At 41.7% G+C, this 23,914-nt stretch overlaps 2 protein-coding genes across 10 annotated transcripts in view; one reads left to right on the top strand and one right to left on the bottom strand.

Annotated features, from left to right (window-relative positions):
* The window catches only part of TMC5 (transmembrane channel like 5), a 33,462-nt gene extending 17,655 nt beyond the window's left edge, over positions 1-15,807 (top strand). For 4 of the 8 annotated variants that reach the window (XM_037383728.1, XM_037383726.1, XM_037383725.1 and 1 more), the window contains 17 exons: positions 570-669; positions 1,271-1,361; positions 1,687-1,935; positions 3,189-3,340; positions 3,943-4,087; positions 4,663-4,818; positions 5,400-5,566; positions 6,218-6,296; positions 6,686-6,783; positions 8,483-8,578; positions 9,145-9,220; positions 10,057-10,190; positions 11,347-11,520; positions 12,893-12,971; positions 13,314-13,406; positions 14,529-14,627; positions 14,925-15,633. In XM_037383728.1, the coding sequence (XP_037239625.1) occupies positions 570-669; positions 1,271-1,361; positions 1,687-1,935; positions 3,189-3,340; positions 3,943-4,087; positions 4,663-4,818; positions 5,400-5,566; positions 6,218-6,296; positions 6,686-6,783; positions 8,483-8,578; positions 9,145-9,220; positions 10,057-10,190; positions 11,347-11,520; positions 12,893-12,971; positions 13,314-13,406; positions 14,529-14,627; positions 14,925-15,194 (2,258 nt within the window). In that variant the 3' untranslated portion in view covers positions 15,195-15,633. Of the gene's footprint in view, positions 1-569; positions 670-1,270; positions 1,362-1,686; positions 1,936-3,188; positions 3,341-3,942; positions 4,088-4,662; positions 4,819-5,399; positions 5,567-6,217; positions 6,297-6,685; positions 6,784-8,482; positions 8,579-9,144; positions 9,221-10,056; positions 10,191-11,346; positions 11,521-12,892; positions 12,972-13,313; positions 13,407-14,528; positions 14,628-14,924 lie in introns of all 8 variants that reach the window. The other 4 variants (XM_037383730.1, XM_037383731.1, XM_037383729.1 and 1 more) reach the window with 4 other exon arrangements.
* An 815-nt stretch (positions 15,808-16,622) lies between these two features.
* Positions 16,623-23,816, bottom strand: GDE1 (glycerophosphodiester phosphodiesterase 1). 2 transcript variants are annotated; one of them, XM_037383736.1, is made up of 6 exons: positions 23,443-23,816; positions 21,629-21,804; positions 20,222-20,327; positions 19,365-19,457; positions 18,524-18,735; positions 16,623-18,086 (listed from the first exon to the last, which is right to left on the bottom strand). In XM_037383736.1, exons 1-6 carry the CDS (start codon positions 23,695-23,697, stop codon positions 17,939-17,941), a joined length of 990 nt encoding a protein of 329 aa, XP_037239633.1. In that variant the 5' UTR covers positions 23,698-23,816; the 3' UTR covers positions 16,623-17,938. The 2 variants fall into 2 exon arrangements, with proteins under 2 accessions (XP_037239633.1, XP_037239634.1); XM_037383737.1 differs by lacking the exon at positions 23,443-23,816 and adding an exon at positions 23,211-23,355.
* Between the last annotated feature and the right edge of the window lie 98 nt (positions 23,817-23,914).

The following is a 23,914-nucleotide window of genomic DNA, read 5'->3' as shown; positions in this document are numbered from 1 at the left end:
AAATTATAGAAAGAAAAGCTAAACTCTCTATTAGAATTTGTTTGACCAGCTAATGGATTGTTTTCAGCCACTGTCTGGAATTAGCATCAAATTCCAACTATGCGGAAGCAGCCTGATTATCAAGTAACACAATTCTGTCGGTTTCATAGGTAGTGCTAAGTTTGGGCACTAACATGAACAAAAATTGCAGAATAAATAAGGGTTTAGCTTTCAAGTCAATGTGTAGCATGATAGAAATGTAACTATCAAACAGATCAAGCAATAGACCAGAATCTTGGAGTTTGCCAGTATTTTGTTTTCCTTTATATTGCAGCTTTTGTATGAACATTAAACAACCATCAGACAAGTGATAGTTCATTTTTTAACTTTCAGTATTGTACTACTTACTTACATCCGTATTGGAGTACTGATGGAGCTGAGGATATTCTGGGGAGTATTACTAAGTCTTGGAACTTGCCACACATTGGTAGCAGTGAAAATGCAGAATGTTGTTATATCCATTTCAAATGTTGTATAAGAATTACTGTATTATTATGCCAACATTTAGATTTTTCATGTGTTTTATGCAGAGAAAGATTTAGTTGGAAATCTTGCAAGTATGTCCACCAGTGAAAGGATTAAAGCAATTCAGAAGATGCCAGAAACCATGAAAAAAAAGAGAGAGATCAGGTAAAAATAAGATTTTATCTGTTTAGTGTTACAAACAGTATACTTTCAACATCTAGCTATCAAGTATGGGTGTTTGCCATCTGCTTGGCTTTGGTTTGTCACTTTGAAAGAACTGAAAGTACTTTTAAATATACTTTTTAAAAGTTAACATCTTGCAAGGGAAAATAATTTAAAGATGGTTCATTGTCCTTTCTCTGGATGAGAGGAATCTTCCATGGTAATATAAAACAGAATGTCAAGGCCTTGAGATTTGATTATGAATGATGACTTGCAATTTCTTTTCAAAGGAAACTTGGATGTTGGCCATTGAAAATGGAGAAGAGACCACATGGTCTCAACCACCCTTTTGTCTCCTCACAGAATATGTTTAAATTTTGTTCCCAGAGTGAGTGAGTGGAGAGGTTAGAACATGCTGTCATAGCATGGAAAACAGCCATGGTATCAGCTGATAGAAAAAGAACCAGCAGAACATCTCCATGTTTTATTAACTCTGTTCATGTGCACATGTGTGAAACTGTATTTGCAGCATCTTCTTTGGCTTCTGGTTTTAATGACAACCCATACTATAATGCTTGTCACCCCTTGCCCTGCTTTTCCGCAGAAATAAAGTTCTTAAAGAAATAACAAAAAAGACAAGGCACCACAGTACTCGGCTTTCCCGCTGTACACAGTGTCTGCAGGGAACAGCAGTGGTAAGTGTCAGAAGCTTCTGTCAGTCACAGTACAGTAAACCACTTTAGCTGTAATGTTATTGGTGTCTCCACAGGTATCTGGTATGTTGCTTTATGTTACCTACCAAAGAACTAATTAATTGCTGCAGTGTTCCTTAATAATGACTTGCATTATGGTAGCACTTAGGAATACCAGTTAAGCATCTTATGGTGCATGTAGTGGGGGAAGTCTGTTCTTACTACCAACATGGAAATGTAAAAAAATGTGAGGCTTTACTGTGTGAATTTGAGTCGTGTTTAAGACTGCTCGCTGAGATTCATGTCTCTCTCCTTTTTTGTACTTCAGTTGTTTCGGCGATTTGGAAATAGCTTGTCAGAATATTCTCACTTACTGCAGTTATGGCACAAGACTCTGAAGATCATTGGTGCCAAGTTTGGAACAAGTGTTCTTTCTTATTTTATTTTCTTGAAGTGGCTGCTAACTTTCAACATGTTCTCATTCCTCATAAACTTCAGTTTCATCACAATTCCTCAGTTTTTTGCAGCAGAACCAAATAACCTTTCCTTCACGGGTCTGGAGCTCTTCACTGGAGCTGTAAGTATGTAACAAGACATTTGTGTTAGTACTGTATGCAGCAGATCTGCTTTAGAAACTCACGATAGAGTAAAAAGTATTTATTATTAAGAGGTGGAACTAGATTTTTATGTCACTTGAAACAATATTTAGTATGTATTTGAAAAAGAAGCTGCAACAAACGTTGGCTCAGAGTGAGATGAATGGAACTCATTCCGATGCGTTTGTCTCGCTCAGTGATTGCTGTGTTCAGCAGTATTTCAAGGCTTTCATCACTTTCAGAACACAGTAGAAGAAACACAAAGGAAGCCAGGTATTCCAGAGATAGCCACAGTAGTCTTCAGCAGAACATTTTTCCCATGTTAATTTTCCTCTGAAAATACAGTGCAGATTTCCATATGTGATCCTGTGAATTTTGCTCCTTTCCAAAGCTTTATTCTTCCAAGGAGCACACAGATCTTTCTGTGGCAACCCACTGAACTCAGTGTGGCCTGGAAACAGGAGGATCTTTTTGTTGTGTGGAGATCTTTATATTCAGGGAATAAAGTCCCAGGCTGTTTTTAAACAGGAAGATTTTAACTCTACTAGTATTCAGCAACGAAGTGATCTGAGAAGATGACTTACTCATTTTTTTCACTTTTGTTTTCCGGCTTTGCTGTAAAAAAGTCTGTCAATGTTATTGTTGTTAAAGGATTTCTCTAGTTAATAAACAAAATTCTGCTCTTACTAATGCTTAGTTGAGATCTTTTTAAAGTGGAAAGGTGTCAGCCTTTTCTTTCTAAAATTGCTTTTAAAGTGCTGTGTTTTGTAGTGCTGTTTAACTTTGCAAAGTGCAGTCACCATTGCAGGGGTTCAGCTGTAATGTAGTAGCTAATGTTGAATGCCATATGCTTCCTTCCCGTTTCCTTCATAGTTGATACAATTTGCCAATACAGAACTTTGTTCCTAAGAAAGAAGCAGTTAAGCGTTTCGTTCTTCAGGAATTTTCAGACAAGATCAAATTCTGCAAAGGTGTTGAATGCTCGTGACCATCCCACATGAATCTTACCAAGAATGAAAGTAATTTATATATCTCTAGAAGCTCTCAAAACTGAAAGATTTGAGCTGATAGAAGGAAAACAAAGAGCCTGATATTTAGAAATTTAATCACACCTGTGATTTCACAGTAGGGAATGGGACAGCTCTCACTTCTATTAATTTGACTTCAGATGATGATACTTTCCACCATATACAGGTGATATGCACGTCATTCAGAATATTTGCTATCTTTTCAGGGTTATTTTCAACAAACAGTACTCTACTACGGCTTTTATACCAATTCTACAATAAGTAAAATAGAGAACGGTCCACCTTACAACATGCAGCTGGCCTATATTTTCACTGTTGGAATATATTTTGTCATCTGTTTTCTTATCTTATTGTTCAGGTAAAATAACAATATATTCTTACTTCACTTATATTGAGGGGGGGAGGGGGAACAGAACAACAACATCAAAGACCCCCACCCTGTCAATAATTGGCAGTAATAATTACCCGAGTATGTTTCTGTAAGTCCTTATTTCCCGGTTTAGAGTTTAAATAGAAGTTTCTGCTCAAAATACAGTCTTTAGAAATCAAACCTCTATTAGAAAAATGAAGAATAGCTGCAAAATAGTAGGGGACATGCAGAGAATCCCAGTTCAAACTGATGAATAACATGATCCCACTTATCTTCTGGTATTGATGTGACCTTCCAGATGTAAAGATTGGCAGCGACAAGTAGCAGAAGGAAATGTGAGAGTTGTTTCTTACAATTAAGTTTATTTTCCATGTTGTCTTATGTGATATGCTCTGACATATGGACTTGGCGGTCCTGGGTTAAAGGTTGGACTTGATCTCAAAGGTCTTTTCCAACCTAAATGGTTTTATGACATAGGTCCAGTAGCCTTGGGACATGATAGAAAAACTGACAAATCTCCCTTCTTGCCCTGCTGTATAACTTGATCTATTTCCCCATTATGCATCTCACAAATTTAATTTTCATTGCAGCATGGCAAAATCCTTCTGCAGGAACTTCATTAACCCTCAGACATACTCTGGAAATGCTAGCAAACTTCTCTGCACTTGGGACTTCAATATAACTAATGAAAAAGCTGTGAAGCTGAAACAAAAGAATCTCAGCACACAAATAAAGGTACAAAACACACTGGAGGTATGAAAAGGTATAAAGGTACAAAACTAGCATGTCTGAGTCACTCTGTCAGAGACTTATTTGTGTATGTACATACAGGTCTCTGGCAGAGTGACTCAAGGAGTTAGTTAGCTAGTCCTGTTCCTAGTAAACTCAAGGCTAACTTCTGTTAAGTTTGATTTGGTTTGAACTCCTGGAGTTGGCTTAGCTACTTGTTTTTCTTTTCTCTTTAAGCTATACGTAAATATTTGTGTGCTTCTGTTCTACTGAATGAGTGAATCTCTGTGACTATTAAATCTTTGCCAAACAGAGCATTTATGCTGTGTTTCCTTCCTACTATTTAACCATTTTATAAACCAAAGGCAGGCTTGTAATATTATCTGTGAAATAAAGTGTTACTGTCAAGAGAAAAGACTTTGAGGATAGAACGCAAAGTTGTCCATTAAATGTTCCCAGGGTATTACTCTGCCCATCTTCTAGAGAAATAATCTTCCATTCAGTCTGTCAAGTAGTTACTTGAAACAAGTTTTGCTTTATGCTGACCAAGGAATTTATCATTAAGAATTGTTTCCTTGCAGGAAGGCCTCACTGAAGTAAACCAAGAAGTTCTATATTTTTCTGTAACAGAGAGAGTTGAGCGTATTGTTATTCATCTTGTTTCTTGGGTTGCTTCCCTGGGAACAGCAGTAGCTGCTTGTGCTGGTGTTTACTTCCTTTCCATTAATAACTTAAAGGTAAGGACAGATTTTGCAGTCTCTTTTTTTGAGATCTGTTTTTCCACATGGATATCTTACAATGAGTGCAAGCAGTGATCTGTTCACTACTAGGACTGTAGGAAAGCATACCTGTTGTTTCTGCTAATGCAAACACAAATTCTGCTGTACCTAAAAAGCTGGTTTGCAAAGGCTTGCACCACGGGGGGCTGTGGCAAGAGCATAGGACCTGAGGAGTCTGAGGAAGTCTCTCCCTCTCACCCCAGCAGCTGCTTGCCTGGGCTCAAGGGTACTGCAGGGATAGTGCAGCTGGTGACCTTGAAAGAAACAGTGAGAAGAAGCCTCAGCCAGGCCTGCCCCTCCTTTGCCTGGGAGCTGCATTTAAGCTGGGGCTCCCACCCCTGATCCTGTGTAATGTGGGGGAAGGGGAAGGGGGTCACTGTGCTGCTGGACATGGGCCCATAAAACATGATGGGAACATACAGGGGAGGTGTGCCAGGTGTCTTCCTTGTGGACGCAACCTGAGGCAGCATTTTGATTAAGGTTCTGAGTTAGGGTTGTTCGGTTGATTTTTAATTTTTTCTTCCCTGCCCCACCCCAAGCTGTTTGTGAAAGGGCATAAAAATGACCTAGAGGGCCAAGCTGCCATGTTGGTGCTACCTGTTGTTGCATCTCTCCTCAACGCATTCATCCCGTTCTTCTACTCGTGGCTTGGACACCTGGAGAGATTTCAGACTCCTGGATACCAGATATACATCGCTATTACCAGGTATTTATTGCTACCCCCTCTGTGTTTTTTGCCTGGAGTTGTCTGACTCTTTGACAATAACCTGTGTCTAGGTGGTGTATCGGGCAGTAGGAAGTTATGGAGGAGAATTCACCTTCTCCAAAGGTTTCTGTACACTCTTCCCTCCATGTTTAATTTGTCTTCTGTGAGTCTTCTGGAGTGTTACATCTCTGCATGAGAATGGGGTATGGTTTCCCTCTCAATTAGGCACACTGTGCCTCTGGGATTGGTTTTGTTTGTAGCTTCCCTGCATGGCCCCAGGGGCCATTGGCCTCCCAGGGAAAGGAAGGGGAGAGAGGAGTGAGGGAGGTCTTACTTTGATACAGATGCCTGGCATTAACACCATGTAACCCCTGGTGCCCCTCAGACCTTCCTCCCCTGTAGAGCCTACCCACCCAACCCGCAGCCTGTGTAGCTGAGGCTTGTGCCAAGGTTGTCATGTCCAGCTCCCCTTCTGCCAGGACAATAGAATAATGCTGCACCCCAGCTCTGAGGAGAGTTCCTGTTAGTCTTGGCACTCTGCAGTGCTATTGTTGTTCTAAGAAGAGGTAATGAAGTGTAACCAACAGTCACCCTGCCATCATTCCCTTCAGTGAGTTTATCAGTGCAGTTACTGTTACTTTTTCTTTTTAGAAATATCATCCTGAAAATATCAATTGTTGGAATACTGTGCTACTACTGGCTTAACATTGTGGCTACATCGGAGTCACAGGTAAAGTCTCAAAAGTACAGATCTTTCACTGACAATGCCAGGTTAGGAACCACTTTGATAAGAACCTTGCTCCAGCAAAGTCAAGTCCATATAGTGTCTTGGAAAGCTGAATTTGCCACCCCAAAGTTGTGGTTTCTTTTTTTTTTTAAGTATTGCCATCTTTAAAGAAGTGAACTGTAGGAGAAAATTAATCACCCAACTTGGGTTTCAGCTGGTTTGCAGCATTGCTCAATGAGAGGTCAACTATAATTAGTCAGGCTGTTAGCAAATCCTTGATCTGTAGCCCATGTTTCTGATGCTCAGGCATTTGGGAGCAATGTTAGAATCACATGATTTTTGGTTTCTAGATACATATTCTTTTTTTTTTTTTTTCCTTCTACTTCTTAAAGTGCTGGGAAACCTTGGTTGGCCAAGATATCTATCGTCTTGTTCTAGTTGACTTTGCATTTTGTTTGCTTGGCTCTTTCTTTGGAGAGTTTTTACGAAGGTGAGTGCTACTTTTTAAATCTTGTTTTTATTCACTAAGCAAAGACACCAAAGACATGGTCTTTTTTTCCAGTGTGGGAAAAGCAGTCCAACAGAAGCATGGCTGTGGCACCACTGAAGCTTCCTTGGTTTTCTTTACCAGGCTTGGTCTAGTCTCTGGGTACATGGCTTGTGTATATTGCAGCTCCTCCTTAGGAGGTCAGAGTGTCTACCACCCTGCTCTCCCAATGTGTCCTTTTTTCCTTTGGAGATGGAAGCACAGGCAGGGGGGAAGCCACATTGTACTCCTGTGGATCTCCTGAATAGGGTAACAAAAACCCAAGTGTCTCAAGCAGAACCTTTTCTGCATCTGCAGAGGCACGCTGCTGATTTTCCTTGGTATGTCCCCCTGTAACTTTTTTCCTCTTGGTTATGTCACTCTACAGAGTGCACACAAGCTTAAAATGTTATTTTAATCAGTATTATTAAGGATGTAGTGTAGACTCTGCAGCATGGTGAGAAAGTATTTTTAACTGAATATGAATACAGCTACACATGTAAGCCAAAAGTCCTTACTTTTGACATCCGCTGTGTGTACCTTCCTATTGCCAAATGTTATTTATGACTTATGGCAGTCGAGTATTTCAGTGCTTGCCAGCTCTACAGAGCATTTAGGGTTCCTGGCTATACTTGTGCAGGAGATCCATTGTTTGCTTTTTGCCCATGATGTGAATGAGATTGGCTTACAAGGTAGGACTTCATATTCAATTAACACAAAACAACATTGAGAAGCCCTTGGAGACTTTCCCTCCACAGCTCTTTCCAGTGCACTTTAACCCTCTTTCTGTTCTGGTTCTGTTCAGATAGGAAACCGCCTCCCAGCAGTCACTACTGAAACTGCAGTGTCAGCTGTGATGAATGTCCTCTGCTAAGTTGTGCAAAAGCACCAGACTTACAGCTGTGAAAGATTAGAAATACAGTTGCTCACATTTATTTGTATATATTCAGAGAACCCCCCTGAAATGCTGTTGATGATGCAGCTGAAAAGGTGGTACCAAGACCTGTATTCAAGGCGAGATGGGATATTTTATATATTCAAGACCAAAATCTTTATTGTTCTTACTACAAGAAGCAGAAACTGTATCTCCCCAGCTCAGGAAAAATGAGGTGATAAAAAGGAATTGTTTGGCCTCCTTAGCAATCCTCTGAGTACTTGGTTACCTGTGTATGTCTCAACTACTTGCAACCTCGGTTAGTTTGAAGTGGGATATACTCTAGGATATATTAAGAGTATCAATCTACAATATTCAGTATTTTGGTCTCAGGACCCAGAAACTGAAAAGCTGTTACAGTTTTGTGCTGAGGGAGCTTGCCATTTCTACTGTTGAAGAATAAACACACTTTTTTGATATAGTTAAACATATTTATTTTTTTTTAGTTGCATTAAAAATATCTTGGGTCTTATTTCAATGCTGCTTTGTGTGCTATGGGAATCTGCTTGTGCCAAATTCTCAAATTCTGTTTCAGTTCTGATGTGCTGTCTATTCAACAAGCTGTGGCTGCTTTGCATGACGTGTGGTTAATGCAGGCCCTAAATAATTTGTCATTGATGCTTGTACTCAGGAGGTCATTTGTAAAGATTTATACAAAGGCTTTTATCACTTAAGAAATTCTAATGTGCTGTGGTTTGGTTTTGGTTGGGATTTTTTCCCCCTCCCCAGAATTATTGGAACGACGGTCTGTGTGAGCCTGGGGCTGCCAGAATTTGATATTGGACGAAATGTTTTAGATTTGATCTATGCACAGACTTTGACCTGGTAAGTGTTAAATTTACAGCCAAAACTTCGTTTGCAATTTGAAGAACCATGGGACATTCTTATTCTGACACTTCTGAGTGTTTCCTATCATGGGAAAAAGAACAGGATAAACGCCTGGGAGAGATGACACATTAAGTACTTTTGTAAGGATTGTGACTTGCCAGTTCTCTTTGTAATTATGCAGTTAATAACAATAACTTTAGTCAATAGTTTACCCTGTGGCTACCTGGTCTGGGAGAAACCTGTAAAAGGAACATCCCAGGGTTTTGTTTACTTCCCCACGGGAATGGTGTTCCTGTTGAAATAGTCTCAATATTAAACCCTGGAAAAGATACCTTATTTCTAAGAATGAGTTACTGCAATTCTAAGAGAGTTTTGCAGATGTGTACATGTATGTTTGAAGTTGCACGTTTTTAAAGGCTGACTTACTATTACAGGGTCAGTGTTAATAACCAAATACTAACTGTATACGAAGTTAGTGTGATATTTTTGGCTTTCAGTGCACTGAGAGCTGTGAGTGAATAGTGAAGCTGTAACTTACAACTCTTACAAATCCTTTCTTGTAGGATCGGTATCCTCTTCTCACCTCTGCTGCCTGGTATTCAGATGATATCATTTTCTATAGTATTTTATGTGAAAAAGGTAACAAACTTTATATGTAATCACCATAAACTAACACCGTTTGAAATCTGGGCAGAATTTTTTGTGTTAAAGTGCAGTTTTGTCTGGAGGCTTGTGGAGTTTTGCATTTAGGGGAGCAGTTTTGTTGATTGCGTTCTGGGCTGTGGAGTTTGCTTTAAAGGAACACAATTTAGATGCACACCCTTGAATTGCAAACCTGTGAAACTTGAGGGCTGGGTGTGTGTGTAGGAGTTATAGAGGGATTAAGAGGACAGATAGAGAGGGGAGAGAATAAACGAGTAAAATTAAAGGCTGGGGAATTAAAGGTGTACAAGTGCATATGTCAGCATAGTCACTCAGCTTGTGGCTGTGACTTCGGCTTCCCACGCATCCCCCAGCAACACCCCTGCCCAAGTTATCTGAGTGTAAGCAGGGTGATTCAGCTGAAGATCATGGTGGAAATTTCTTTTCAAAATTCTTTGTCTCAGTAGTATGACTGGTTGGTGGGTCATAGAACAGTTTGTAGTGTATAATGTAGAAGAACAAAGCTATAGCTAGGAAAATTGATTCAGACTTCCCTGAACTCTGGGTTTGGGTATGCTACAAAAGGAAACTACAATAAAGTCCTGAAGAACCTTTCAGAACCTCATTTTGCCTCTTACTATTTAAAGATTCTTGGAGTTTTCCAAAACTACAGTGTATCTATCAAATTAATATAAAAGAATTTCTTGGAAACTTTTGATAGATGCTATTCCAGCACTTGCCACCAGCAATTTCAGTGAGATTGACTTAAACCAAGTTGAAGTGGCACCGGTAACACCATTCCAAGAGTCCGTTTACCTTTCATCTCTGTAAAGGTCAGTCTGATGATGAATTGCCAACCCCCTCGCAAAGTCTGGAGAACTGCTCAAATGACAACATCCTTCATGTTCCTACTGTTTTTCCCTTCCTTCCTTGGAGTCCTGTCTGTCATTGGAGTCACTGTCTGGAGGTATGGAGGATCACTGGCATTCAAGCTTACTATGTTATGCTGTGTGACCTGGTACCAGGCAGAGGAATCTGCATTTTTCTATAGAAAAAGCTGTATTAATTTCTAATGGAAGGTTTCAGATGTTAATGAGATGTGCTGTGTTCTGAAAGCAAGATATGCTCAGGGAGGTTGCCAGAATGTGGTTAATGCAGTAACTTGTCCTAAGTGGGAAGAGAAACAGAGTTGCTTTCAAATTTTAGGTTCCTATTTAAATCTCACAGCAAATTTTACTTTTCCTTCTTAAAAGTCTGTGACCTAGTCCTAGTTCCTGGACTTATTTGTTATAGGGCACGCTGGATCTGCAGTGGAGAAACACCTGGAAAAACTCAGTTGAGGTCACTTCTGGATTATTTACGAATTTCAAAGGCTCTTTTTGCAGGGAGTGCTAACCTCTGCAATAATGCGTCTCTGTTGTTACCAGTATTTTAAAGCTGCTTTGTTTATGTGTGTCTTAAGTCTGGTCCCAGTAAGGAGGGCAGCATAGATACCCCTTTTCTTTTTCTTGGCAATTCTCAGCCACATGATTTCAATATTTAATGAGGCAGGTGGCTACATGTGAAACCAGGTGGATGAAAATGTCAGAGCAAACATTTCCAGGTGGCAAGTGGGAATTTCAGACTGGGGTGGTTCAGATTCAAAGCGAACACCACTTCCCTATTTCAGTCTACCTGAAAAAGTTGATTCTTGCCTTACTTCAGCACATTGTGTTGTTACTGAAATCTGTAGTCACTCGCATCCTTAAAGGCAAGGTGAAATGATGGTTCCATTAAGCACCTGTGGTGAAACTTTGAAAATTCAGATTTTTCAATTTGCTGTAGCTTGCACTACAGTGATTGACTTGTTACGTTTAGGTCAAGATGGTGTTCACAGGGCTTGGTACAGCTCCGTTGCAGCGGGGCCTCTTGCCTCTCACTGTGCAGTCTGGGGTGGGCATTTTAATGGCCGGAGAGTGACCCAAGTTAAAAATCAAACGTAGATCATGGATGTTTCCTAAGAGTCCAAAGAGAGCAGAGGGCGATAGCAAACTAACAAGCATCTTGATGTACAAAATCACAATGTCAAGTAAATGACTGGCTAATATATGAAGCTTTAAGTAGCTATTTTCTCACTATTTCAGATTAAAACCTTCAGAAGGATGTGGTCCTTTCCGAGGTTTGTCTTCTATGTATGCTGCAGTCTCTGAGTGGATAAAAATACTGGAAAATTACACTGCCTCCAAATGGGTAGTGTGGATCTACCATAACTTAATTACAAGTGAACTTTTCTTCTTCATCCTCTCTGTTATTATTCTGTAAGTACCTGCTAATGAAAAGCTCTGGAAAAGGACCTGAAGTGAAAAAAACTGGCTGTGGCACAGCAGTTTAAAAAAAAATAATAATTGCAAAGTGCATTTTAAAGCATCAGAAATGGTTAATGTATTAGAAATCTGTGTATTTGAAGTACATAAAGAATTTATAAAACCTATTCCTTTTATGTTAGGATGCTAAAGCTCTTTACAACCAGCTTCATGCTAACCCTAAGATACACTGCTTTTAATTGAATATTTCTAGTTTACTGCTGCCCAAGCTCCAGATCTTATTACCACTGGCACTCTTAGCTTTGGGAACGTCAGCACAAGGGAACATGATGTGTACAGTTGGCAGGATAGATTGCCTTTTTTTTTTTTTTTTTCTTTGGGCGTTTTTTTTTTCCTCTCCTTTGTCGGTGGTTTTTTTTTTCCCTTTTGTGTTTTTCTTTCCCAGAGGAGAACAAATCAATAGAGAAAGAGCAAGCTTTCACAAGCACAGGCAATACAGGCCAGATGTATACTAGGACCCTGAGTGATATAAAAAGCAGATGTTTGGGAGGTGGTTGCTTTCTCTTTTCTGACCATTTCTCATCAGTGGAGTCATTAGTGGAGATGATACCATGTAAAGAATAGCTGAACTACCGCAGGGGCACTGCGGTGGAAGAGCATGGTAGTGTACAAGCAGCATGTTAAATTGAGCAGATCATATGGGGAGCTGCTAATACGTAGGTTGCAGCCTGCTTCCAGCTAATCTCAGATAAATTTGCATACCGCCCCACTGGCTGAAGTAAATTATTTTGGCAAAACCAGCCTGCGCATGTTAGGCAACAAGCCCACTGGTAGGGTTTGATGTTGTAGCTGTGTGCTTGATGTTTCTGGCATGCGTCGTGCACACCTAAGAGTCCAAACCTGTTCTCATAAAACAGGATCCCATCCATTCTAGTGGGAGCAGGGTTGGCCTGGAAGCAGTAACTGTTCTGCGTTGTGATTTAAGGTCCAGGCGTGTGTCTAAGCAAATGACGCAAAGTTGGGTAAGAGCATGAGGTTCCTGTTTGTTATCAGGAACGCACCTTGTATTGTTGACTGACTTGACTTGGACCTCTCGCCTTGAATACAAGTCCATAAATCTTTGGGTCTTTTCCAAGAGAATGTTTTAAGTAATTTCATGGGTTTGCCATGCCATGTGTAATTGTATGTATACTTTTTTTTAATATGTGTGTGTATATATGTATATGCATGTATAGATATGTGTACATATAGATTTAATGGATGAAATAAACAAGATAACTTTCTGTTTACACAGTGACTAGGAAGAATACTCATGGGTACGAGCGCTCTTATGTTGGACTTTGTGTTGTGTTTTTTTTTTTTTTAGAATTATTACTTATCTTTACTGGCAAATAATAGAAGGAAGAAAGACCATGACCAAACTCTTACGTAAACAAATTATTAATGTAAGTTTGACTTTCAGCTTTATTTTATTTTTTTAATTTGGCTTCCTTGTTGATTGTCTCATCCTGCTATTGTAGAGCTGTAATCTGCTTTTTCTGTGACAATACAAGGGAGGGTGGGAGCCTTCCCCCATGGGAATTGCAGGGAAACTTAACTCACAAATCGAGTTGTTGCCAAATAATTTTATCTTCAAGCTGTGCTGCTGCAGCTCCTTCTCTAGACAGATTATTTCAGAATAAAAGGAATTTTAATGATTATTCTGGTTAATGGTTACTTATAGGCCTTGAGCTTCTCAAGAATGTTTAGTCTATTCCAGCTAATGATCAAATATGTCTTGACCTTAGGAAGGGAAAGACAAAATATTTTTACTTGAAGTACTACGGGTGCTGCAAAGGGCAAATCAAATCACATCTGTGGCAAGAGGACAAGGCCAGCAGGTCAGTTTGGTAGTTCCAGATGTTGCTGTTTCAATTATGTGCTTGGTACCATTTCGTGGGGTTCTTCCAGCCTTGCAAATAGGCTGCCATTTTGGGATATGTCTGCATTTAAAGCTTCACATAAATTGATTGACTGCTAGTTAACTCCAGATAGAAAAAGGATACCATGGAAGTTACCTATTTGTTCCAAACTGGAATTGAGCCTGGGAAAGATACAGAGAAGTCTGTACCCTCACTAGACATCATTTATGATTATGAAACTGCAAAAAAAATTCCTAATCTAGATGTGCAGTGATGGTTGCTAAAGGGTTTGGCCACACTTGAACCTTGCCTGGACTAAGGAGGAGACTGCCTTCCTCCCCTGACTCTGGATTTCCTTTGGGGTTTATGGTTTGTGCCCCCCCCCCCCCCATCTTTTCAGCTGAGCTAAAACGGGGTGCTTCGACCTAACCCCATTTTAAATCCCATACCGCTTCAATACAGACAGCTAACGTCTTAGACTTGAATTTGTTTTGTCAGTCAGTCCTGCCTGCTGAGACATCAAATTAGTGTTCAAATGTGTGCATATAGGCACTGTACTGTGTTTTTGTTTAGGTTGAGTGAAAACTCTTTGACCAACATACTGGTGAAGAAAAAGGTTTGTTAGGCTCTCCTCCCTTCTCCCCCAAAAAAGCAAACCCCCCTGTATGAATGGCCATCATTAATGTGGTAATACAAATTTAAAAAAGCAAATATTGGTATGGATATATTGAATTTATACTCATATTGATAAATATAAATACATATGTGATAATATAAGTAAATATTGACTGTGAAAAGGGGAGCTTAAAGTGACTGGGCATTTTCTGTGTGCTGGGGGGTTTTAAACACTAGAGAACTGGCCATCTTCAGGGTCACAGGTGGGACTCCTGAGGGAAAGGTTTGATAGCCCACAAAATGTGGCTACACTCGTAGTTGTTAAGTCTACATTTCAAAAGAGATGCCGGAATCATCTCATTGTGGAGCTAGTAGAGAAGTCGCCTCCCTCAGGGAGGGGCGATAGCCTTGGGTGTGAGTAGCAATGATCATGTCATGACTGGAAGCCAGGACTCAGAACTGCTAACGGCACAAACTGTCTTTCAGAGCAGCTCTTCGTTCCAGCTGCACAGGCAGCCTGGCCAGCTGGTGCCAGGCTACCCCACGAGGGCACCTGAACGACATGAAAATGCACCCTATGGCGAGGTGAGGTGGTCGAAAGAAGGAACTCTTTGCTAGGTTTCTCCATATAGAACCTGGGGCATGATAGAGACAGTGTGCATATGTTGAACAAAGAGGTCATCCCAAGTGTATAGAAATAATCTTAAAGATTAATTTGAGCAGGTACAAAGATGTAATCAGAGTAGCTGTTGGAGTACTCATGCTCACAAACCTGCCTAAGGGCTGGAGGTTTTGTTACGGGTAACTGCCATCTCTTTAAATACAAGGTAACAGGCACCAGGGAAACACCGGTCTAAATCTACTTGTGAATTTTGTTTTCAGTATCCCCGTGCTGCTGGGATCTTGAGGGGGACTGGCTTCCCGCTAGGTAAGCAACAGATGCTGAACACAGAAAGCAGCTCTGAGAAGCTCAGCTCAGCAAAAATGTTTGGCGTAGGACAGAGACAGTATGTAAGAGCTTGGTGTAAGAGGCACAGAATTTTAGCATCGTGTATAAAGACGAAACAAAAAGGCTGGGTTTCTGGGATAAACATTTTCTGTAGGATGTGCATATTGGTAGCTTGTGCTGTTGGTGGCGGTTCTGAAGGCTGATCGCAAGCTCCTGTGTACCAGTGAGTTGAGTTTCTTTGGGCAATGAGCACTTTGTCTTACGGGAGCAGCAGGCACAGGCAAGAATATTACATCACATTAGAGGGATTTTTAACATCTTAGCGTGGAGCTAAGAGGTTATTGATGATGTAGAGTGGCTAGGACATGGTGTGTCTGGAGTAAGAAAAGCTATGGAAACGGTGTGGTAGCTTGAACTATTCCTGGTTTACACAAACATGTAACTTTTCCAAATAGTTGACAAGTGGGACACTTAAGTAGCACAGGGCTTCTTACTGGGGGCAGCTGTACCAACATCAGCACCGTTAACGCCACTTCCTTTGTGGAAAACAGATGCAGAGCCATCCCAGCCCAGCAGCAGGTCAGGCATGTCTGAGGCCGTGGCACTCGCTCTGCGTGCTAGAGAAGCAGCTCAGCGGGAAGACGAAGATGGTGACAAAGATTTCTGACCGTGAGTGGGCAGAACCAATAATAAAGGTTAAGTCACGGACTGACGTTCTGCAGAAAGCAGTACTCGCTTGCACTGATAACTGCTAGAGCCATTCAAACACCTTTTGTACCCCTAAATGGAAGAAAAAATAGAACAGATGGCACAGTGCATCTCGACTGTAGTTTATTACTGTGGTAGGGAATATCCTGCGTGTTTGGTTAGGTTCTGAAGTGGTGATATTCTGGCATTAGTCAGCCTTCCCGCAGGACTGGCCCTTGCCTCGGTGCAGTCAAGGTCCCTCCACAGCTGGTCACTTGGCCTCTGCTAAATGTAAGGAAACTTGTGCCTAATTGTAAATAAAAGCTTTGGTCTAAAAATATTTTCATACCAGTTATATTGTTCAAGCTGCTTTTATCTGATCTAAACCAAAAGCAAAGTATTAGTCAAATAAAAATGGAAGGAAATCAAATGTAGTTGTTTTTAATGAGAGATGTTGTAATAGCTGCAAAGTAACTTGTGTGAAATACAGGAAGCTTCTATTCCATTTTCACTTTTCTAAGCCATTTTTAGTTTTTTACAGTCACTCAAAAGCAGCTTTGGTGTTAGAAGTTATCAAACTTTTTTTGAGTGATTAGTTAACAATACTCATCTGTGTAAAACTACTGCTTGTAACAAAAAGTTTACACATTTTTTCTAATGAAGGATAGACTGGAAGCAATACCATTGAGATTTTTATCATACATGACTTTAAGACATTTGATGCAGTTTCTTTTTATTCAGAGCCATAACTTTGCCACAATAACTTACTTTCTTTTTTTTAGCCCATTTTCTACTAACACCTGGTTTATTCCTCCCTTGTTGCTTTAGACATAAAAATGCCTCAGGAAAGAAACAGATCTTTTCCTCGTGCTCGTAATTTCAGTTAAAGACAACCCAAAATCAGCCACCAAAGGGACAGAAAAAAGGACAAACTTTATACACGATGCGAGACCACAGATTCAATTTTATTATGTTTTTCTGGGTGTATCCCTGTAGAGTCTGGCTGTGAATATTGACTGTGGGCTCAGCAACAAACACGGACTCCTGAGAGCACAGGTCATTGCCTCCTCCAGCGCTGCTCAGGGAGCAGCTGCAGAGCACAGCAGGAAAGGTGACATACATGTGCTGTGCGGTGGGCACCAGGAGGCTGAGGTTTGTCGGTTCTGCAGCAGAGGGCAGATGAGTGACATGAACGGGAGAGCCTCTTGTCATTCATCCTGACAGGAAAATCTCCCTCCTTACTCTTGTTTCTTTGTGCTTACATTTAGCTTGGGGCACAAGCAAAAAACCCAGAGCCCCTTGGAGAAAGTTTTATACCAACCTGCTGCTGCACAGCTGGTCAAGAACACCCTACTGTGAGCTATCATCTGATTCTTGAATGCAACTGCAGGCCCTCTTGATTTCAAGTTCAATCTGGATTAGTTTTCCACGTATCCTTGTGAGTGCCCTTCAGTTATGCAAACAATAAACAAAGTAAAAAGCCATTTCACCTCTATTTGTTCTACCACTGCCAGCACTCAATATACAACTTGCTTTTAAAAATAAATACATTCATGTGCTGTGTCATTAGAAGAAATAATCTTCTATCCTCCCTCGGTTCTTTTAATAAGTCTGGAAGATAAGAAGATACTCAAGTTTTATTCATTAATTCCCATAGCCTTCACGCTGAACATGGAAAGCTGGCTCTTCTCCTTGTCAAGGTGCAGCAGAGCCCTCTTTCCATGCACTAGGAGGGAAATTTACTCACCCTGTATTTTGGCACCATTATTTTCAGGTTCCATTTTAAGAACGTAATGTAGAAGTTTTTAAGGTGCCATAAGTCAACCTTAAATTATTACACAGTTGTAGAACAGACTGCTTAAACTACTAAAATTAAGGTACGATTTTAAGTTTTGCCACCAAAAATTGTTGATACGACTTCATAATCAAGATTCAAACAAAGCAAAGGAATAGTCTGAGAATTAAAAAGCAGCCATGGGGTATTGCCCCATGAGCTTGTCACATCTGCTCCTTTTATGTTACGGTGCCATTTACTCACCCTGCGAATGGCTGCACCTCAGCTTTGTCCAGTGTTGCAGCTGAGGGGTTTTCAGCATTTGAAATCCGACCATACAGAAGTAAACTACTGCTCTTCCTTTTCCCAGAACTATTGTCAGCAGCCCTGTCCACACTACTGGATACCCTCTCGATGGTGAATTCAGCCCTGCCCAAGTGAGATCGCTTGTTTAGCGAGTTGGGGGGTGTCTACAAAGCTCAAGGTTTAGTAATGGGGATCGCAGTCTTCCACCAAGCTGTCGGTGATATAGCTGGATTCAAGGATGCTTTCATAGTAGCTTTTTTCTGCAAATGTGTTCACTGTCCAGGCAACCACTTGAATTCCTTTGGAAGACCAGTGCCTCACGTAGTCCCTGCAGGGAACCAAGACACTGTGAGAGGAAGCCTGACCCTGCCCTATTTAAGGCAGACAGTGCTGAAGCTACAACTGAGTTTTAGTCTTACATTGCTATCACATAGAGAATGACAGTGCATAATCTTTTGCAACGTCATCTTTTTGTGTTTTCTTACTGTAAACTGGCAAAAGCAAGTTTTCTTTCACTTTGCAATTAAACTTAGGATTTAACATAAGATAAAAATACAGATAAAAAGAGGCTTAAAACAATAAATAGCATAGGGTGAAAAGCCTATCTAAACAGCCTACACAAGATTAAATGGAACATACTAATGCATACCAAGCTAATTCCACCGTTATATACTAATAGAATGGTGTGTGTATATATATATAAAAGGCATATATATATAATAGAATATAATACGTCCTGACGTATTAGCAAGCTTTGACACTTACTGAGAAACAAAATTCTTCTGTATGAGGAAAGCTGAAACCCCACACAGTCGCCACAAGAAACTGTGTAGGCTCCAATCCAGAACGACATCCATCATCATATACAAGTAATGTTTCCAGGAGGAATTGAAACGGGGTGTCCCATCTCCAAAATGGCTCATCTGCCAAGGCCTGTGTGTTAGTGCTGTTACAACATTTCTGTCAGCTTGTCTCATCTGGAAGATCAGCAAGGAATAAAAAATTAAAAATTACTACATCATACAAAGGCCAAGCTGCATTAAGTATGAACTGGAAGAGGTTAGATGCAAAGTGCTAGCTTGCATTTGCAGCTCTGCCAGAATCCTTCTCCCCTTCCCCTCCAGATCCTTTTGTAACTCAAGCAGTAACTGTAAAGTTTTATGCTATTTTACAGGTTTTTCCTTAAAACATAAAAAAGCAGCTCCTCTGCTCAAAAAAATCGCATAAGAGGCAATGGAATAAAATACACAGTAAATGGACTTGGCAATGAGAATTAGGAAACAAATTTAACAAAAGCCTGTATTTACATCAAAATAGGAGGTTTATTTAACAGGTACCTTGCACACATGCCTGGCTGTATGCCAACTGTAAGAGCAACACACTTTTTCTAGGTAGCTTTCACAACAGAGGGAATTCCTGAGGATTCCCATGTGCATCTAATGAGCACCAGTGCTGTAATAAGATTATGCATTGTGCTACATTTGTTTTTAAAAGTCTTGGCAATTGTAACAACCCAAAAGTACTTTGGAACTGGGAGTTTTCTCTCCTACTGGAATTCCCAGACAGAAATAAAAAAAATCCTGAAGAAACTTTTAGGAAATCCCACCTTATAAACAACATCTGGCATGAAAGAGCAGACTATGCTGCTGTTATACAAACGTGGAAATTCCAGGTAGAGTTGTTTCAGGGCGTCAACGGCCTGCCAAGTAGAGATAGACACAAATGTTACATTTATACATACATTCTTATTTACTTTACACATTTTAGAATAATCCCCTTTAAAAATACTTCCCTGTTTTGGGTAGCAAGGTTGAAATGGAAAGGGAGGAGAAGAAAAACAGCATCTTGTTTACACCATTAACACAGAAATGACATTTTGTTTTTTGCAGCAGAGGTCCTTTTCATGATTCTGTTTACAGCAACAAGTGGCATTCTCAATGTTTGAAATACCCTTAAATACACTGTGGATAAAATTCTTAAGTACTACCTAGGGTTTAGTTCAAGGGGAAAAAATAAATTTCCATATTTTGCTACACTAAAGAAAAAAATATTCTAATTTGCATAAAATGTTAATGATTACTCATCTCTATCTGCTTTCAGTAATGCCAATTATAGACCAGTGGGATCCCTAGTTGGAAGCTGAAGATAAGATACTAGCTCCCCTCAGCACAGGCAGGGAATTCATTTTTGTTGTTTCCTGGTTCTTCCACACACAAGCCACAAGCTTCCTGCTTCTTCACACAAGCCTCATGCTAATTCTAAATTGCAGCTTCCCAGGACAATGAAATGGTATGAGAGTCTTTGCTTTGGCAGCCCAGCTTTGGCTGACACAAACAGCAGACCCAGTCCCACCTATAGAAGAGAAGGGACTGTACCACACATACCAGTTTGAGACCAACAGAAAAACAGGTTAGAAACCCAAAGAAAGGGGGAAGGAAGGTGCCTTAGTACAGCAATTGGTACCTGATTTGCATGGCCTTTGACATCAAAGTAGATAATGAGATTGTGATGCATAGACTCCACAACAGCTTCTCTCAGAGTTGGCACCTTTTCACCTTGGAATTTGCTCCTGTAGAAACAGAGAACTCCTCACTGGAAAGCAATCAAAACACAAATGTGCATACACACGGGCACACATATCCCCAGCTACACAGAGCTGTTCCATAGGGATTTGTAAACATAGTTCACTGATACACTAGTATTAGAGGTGGGATCAAGCACCACTAGCAATGGCAGCAGTGGCTCTCTCACCCAGTAAAAGGCTGCACAGGTAGAGGGGTATGCACGCTTCTCTCTTTCCCCCAGAATCCCACTAGACAATTATATCCTTCCAAATCCAAGGTCCAATCTGACGCTCACTGACTCCGTGTCCCACACTGAAACACTAACCTCAGTTCATCTCCTTCCTCAACTACCACAAACAAGCATTCGGTCCCACCTGCTGCCCACCTGCCCACCCACTTCATCCTGTCTGACTGTGCTCCCTAGCCCTGAGCCAGAAATGCAGATCCTGGCAGAAGAAAAAAGATAAGCTGAGGATGCAGGAGAAGCAGCTTCACACTTCAATAAATTCTTCCTGATAAAGTGACAGCAAACAACAGCTGATCAGGAGTAACTGCCTACGTGGAAGTTCTCGCTGTGTGGTTCAGGCGATCACCTTTCCAGTAACAGATGGGGAAGACGCTACTTGTACTACAGACTCACGGGTTGTACATTTACAAGTCTGGAAAACCCTAACGCAGTGTCTCAGGAGCACATGCTACAAGTTCTTCCTCTAAAATGGATTCACTTATGATAGATACTGTAGAAGTTTCATTGTTATCAAAATTTTAGTAATGTATAAAAATATTTTCTCCTGTATACCACTGGAAAGGACCTAATCTGCCACTGGGGTCATCACTCCTACCTAAGACTACCCAGGAAATCAGTCTAGCTCCTTTTCAAAGGTATAATCCTGATGTTTAGAACCCCCAAGACCAAATCAGTCAAGAAATACATGTGAATAAAATCAATTTTTGAAGTAATTACTCAAGCCAATTTTGACATACTATCAAAGTCCCAATATTTTTTGTGTCCTGCAGTCAGTTTAGGCAAAGCTTATATAGAGATGAACCTGTTTCACATTAGATGCCCAGGAATTTTGTCCTTGAAAGCCAATTATCTTGACTCTGCTTCAGTGTTCCCATTGCAACGATGGGTAAGAAGATACAGCCTCAGACACTTCTAAATTAAAATGAGAAGTAACATATGGGACTAAGTTTTAAATTTACAAAAATTTCCTTCAGTGATAGAGCAAATTAATAATTTTCTTCAAGAATGTTTTTTTCCACTGTTGAAACAGTAGTTTCAGAATAGCAATAGTTAATTTACCGTAGCCTATGTTTTGCAGATGGATTAAGCTTCCTAATTTCATCAAAAGTCATGTCACACAATCTTCCAGACCCATCAGTTGTCCTTTCTACTGTTTCATCATGCATTAGAATGGGAACACCATCTGCAGTAAATTCAAGATCCAGCTCAACACCCGTTGCTCCATTCTCAGCTGCCTTAAAAAAAAAAAAAAAAAAAAAAAAGTCACATACACAACAGAAGAGACAGCTTTATAATTTTAATATAGGTACAGCTTAATTAGTTTGTATTCTGGTAAAAAACAGTAAGATATTAATGTTGTTTCCAGTAAGCTTGATCTGCAAAACAGAATAGGTTTTATCCAAGTTGTGAGAAGCATTCGTAGATCAATTGAAAGCATATAATCTATTTCCACAGGTGGGGACTGTTTCAGGATGAAAATGCAGAAGAGGATCCCACTCTCTCTCCTTCTGCTCTAGTAACTCCAGAGTCCTTAAGTTATTTTACTTTCTAAGAGAAGGGAAGCAAATGCCTACAGTTTAGATAATTTATAGATTAACACTTAGAAGCCAGAATCAGACGAGAACATCAGAGCATAAAGTCTTTGCTTGCACAAGGAAAAGCCATCATCCCATTTTTTATGGCACACAGGTGCAGTATTTCCTTTAAGAGTAGTGTGCAGCACAGCTGATCCACCATAAGCAGTAGGTGCAACACTTCCCAGAAGCACCACTTACCATGCTTGTGCTAAATACTATATGTAGGCAAATCCCTGCTCCTATCTGAGGAATCCCCATATCAGAGAGCAATAAGAAGCTGGGTTGCCTTAGAACGTTTCATACATCCTGCTCCTGCCCTAGCTCTTTCCCAGTAACTCCTCAGAAAAGCAACTGAGTGAACCGCAAGCAAATGAATTGTTCTGAAGGCCAAGTGCCCTTCTGTGAAAAGGGCTAACGCACCTGAAAGACAAATGCCAGGTATGCACTAGAGGTTACTCTTGAGGTATCAGCCAAGTAAAGGTCTCTATTGCGTAGCTTCAGAATTTATCAGAACAAACCTCGACCAAAGAAACCAACAAAGCAGCAAGATCCTACCATCACAAATACACTACATTTTAAATGCTGCTAATCACCATTTCAAATGATTCTCAGAAACAGATTCTGAACCCTGGCTGCACCAGATGCTCCATAGATGAGGCAGCAGTTTCATGGCAGGGCTGCACCCAGTGAAGATCTCCCTATTCCAGATTTTCCCCGTAACTGTGGATTTGCATTACAGATCTTCAAGGCTTAAAAGGCAACCCCCCCTTATTACTAGGTTGCTGACCACTCTATATTGTGTTGCAACATACATCAGCAAAATACAGTGCTTCGTTATTGCTACAGTGCTAAAATATCCATCGGCAGGGAGGGTAAAACACAGCTTCCACAAGGCTCAGATCTGATCAAACTGTCCCGAATCTGCTTGGGGATGAAGGGCTGAAGCCACACAGCCTCCTGCGGCCAGTCGGGAGCCGCTGAAGAGACTCAGGGTGACGGAGGCCTGGTACCTGCTGAAAAGGCAGATTATCAAACACAACCCACAGGCTTGTTTTACCGCCCACCGATTTCAGTCTCTCAGCCGCCAGAGGTCCGGGGGGGGGAGGCTCCCGGGGCTCGCCCGCTCCCCGCGGAGCGCCTGCCAGCTTTACTTCACAGCGCCAACCTCGCCCCTGGCCCGGCACGTCCCTCCGCGGCCGGGCGCGGCCGACGCGCTCCCAGCGCCCCCCAGAGGGCCGGCCCGGGCCGGGCCGGGGGAGGAGGGCCTCGCTCGGGGAGGGGCCCCGCCGTGCTGACCTGTCGGATGGCCGCCAGCGTGTTCTCGGGCGCGTCGTGCGCGCCGCCGCGGTGGGCGATGCGCGCGGCGGTGCCGCGGGGCCGCAGGACGCGCTGGGCGCTCTGAGGCGCGGCGGGCTCCAGGCTGAAGAGGTGAAGCACCAGGTAGAGGCCGGCCGTCAGCAGGCAGGCCAGCGCCGGGCTGCGGCTCAGCGCCAGCGCTGCTCCCAGCAGCGCCGTGAGGGAGCTCAGCAGGCCCTCCCCGTGGCACAACATGGCGACGATGGCGGCGGCGGCGGCGCCCACCGGGCCGCACTGAACGGGACCGGACCCGCGGCCGCCAGCTCTCCTCAGGGCAAGGACGACGGCACCGCCGCCTCGCCCAGCACCAACCAATCGGCGCTCGGCCGCCACCCGCCGGCAACCAATCGGCGCCCGCCGCTCGCTCGCCTTCGGCTAACCGGCGCGTGGCAGCTGCCCCGCCCGCCGGCCG

Source organism: Falco rusticolus, chromosome 4, assembly GCF_015220075.1.
Source record: "Falco rusticolus isolate bFalRus1 chromosome 4, bFalRus1.pri, whole genome shotgun sequence".
NCBI lineage: Eukaryota > Metazoa > Chordata > Aves > Falconiformes > Falconidae > Falco > Falco rusticolus.
Note: the sequence above shows the minus strand (reverse complement) of the source record. Positions and strands in the feature narration are given on the sequence as shown.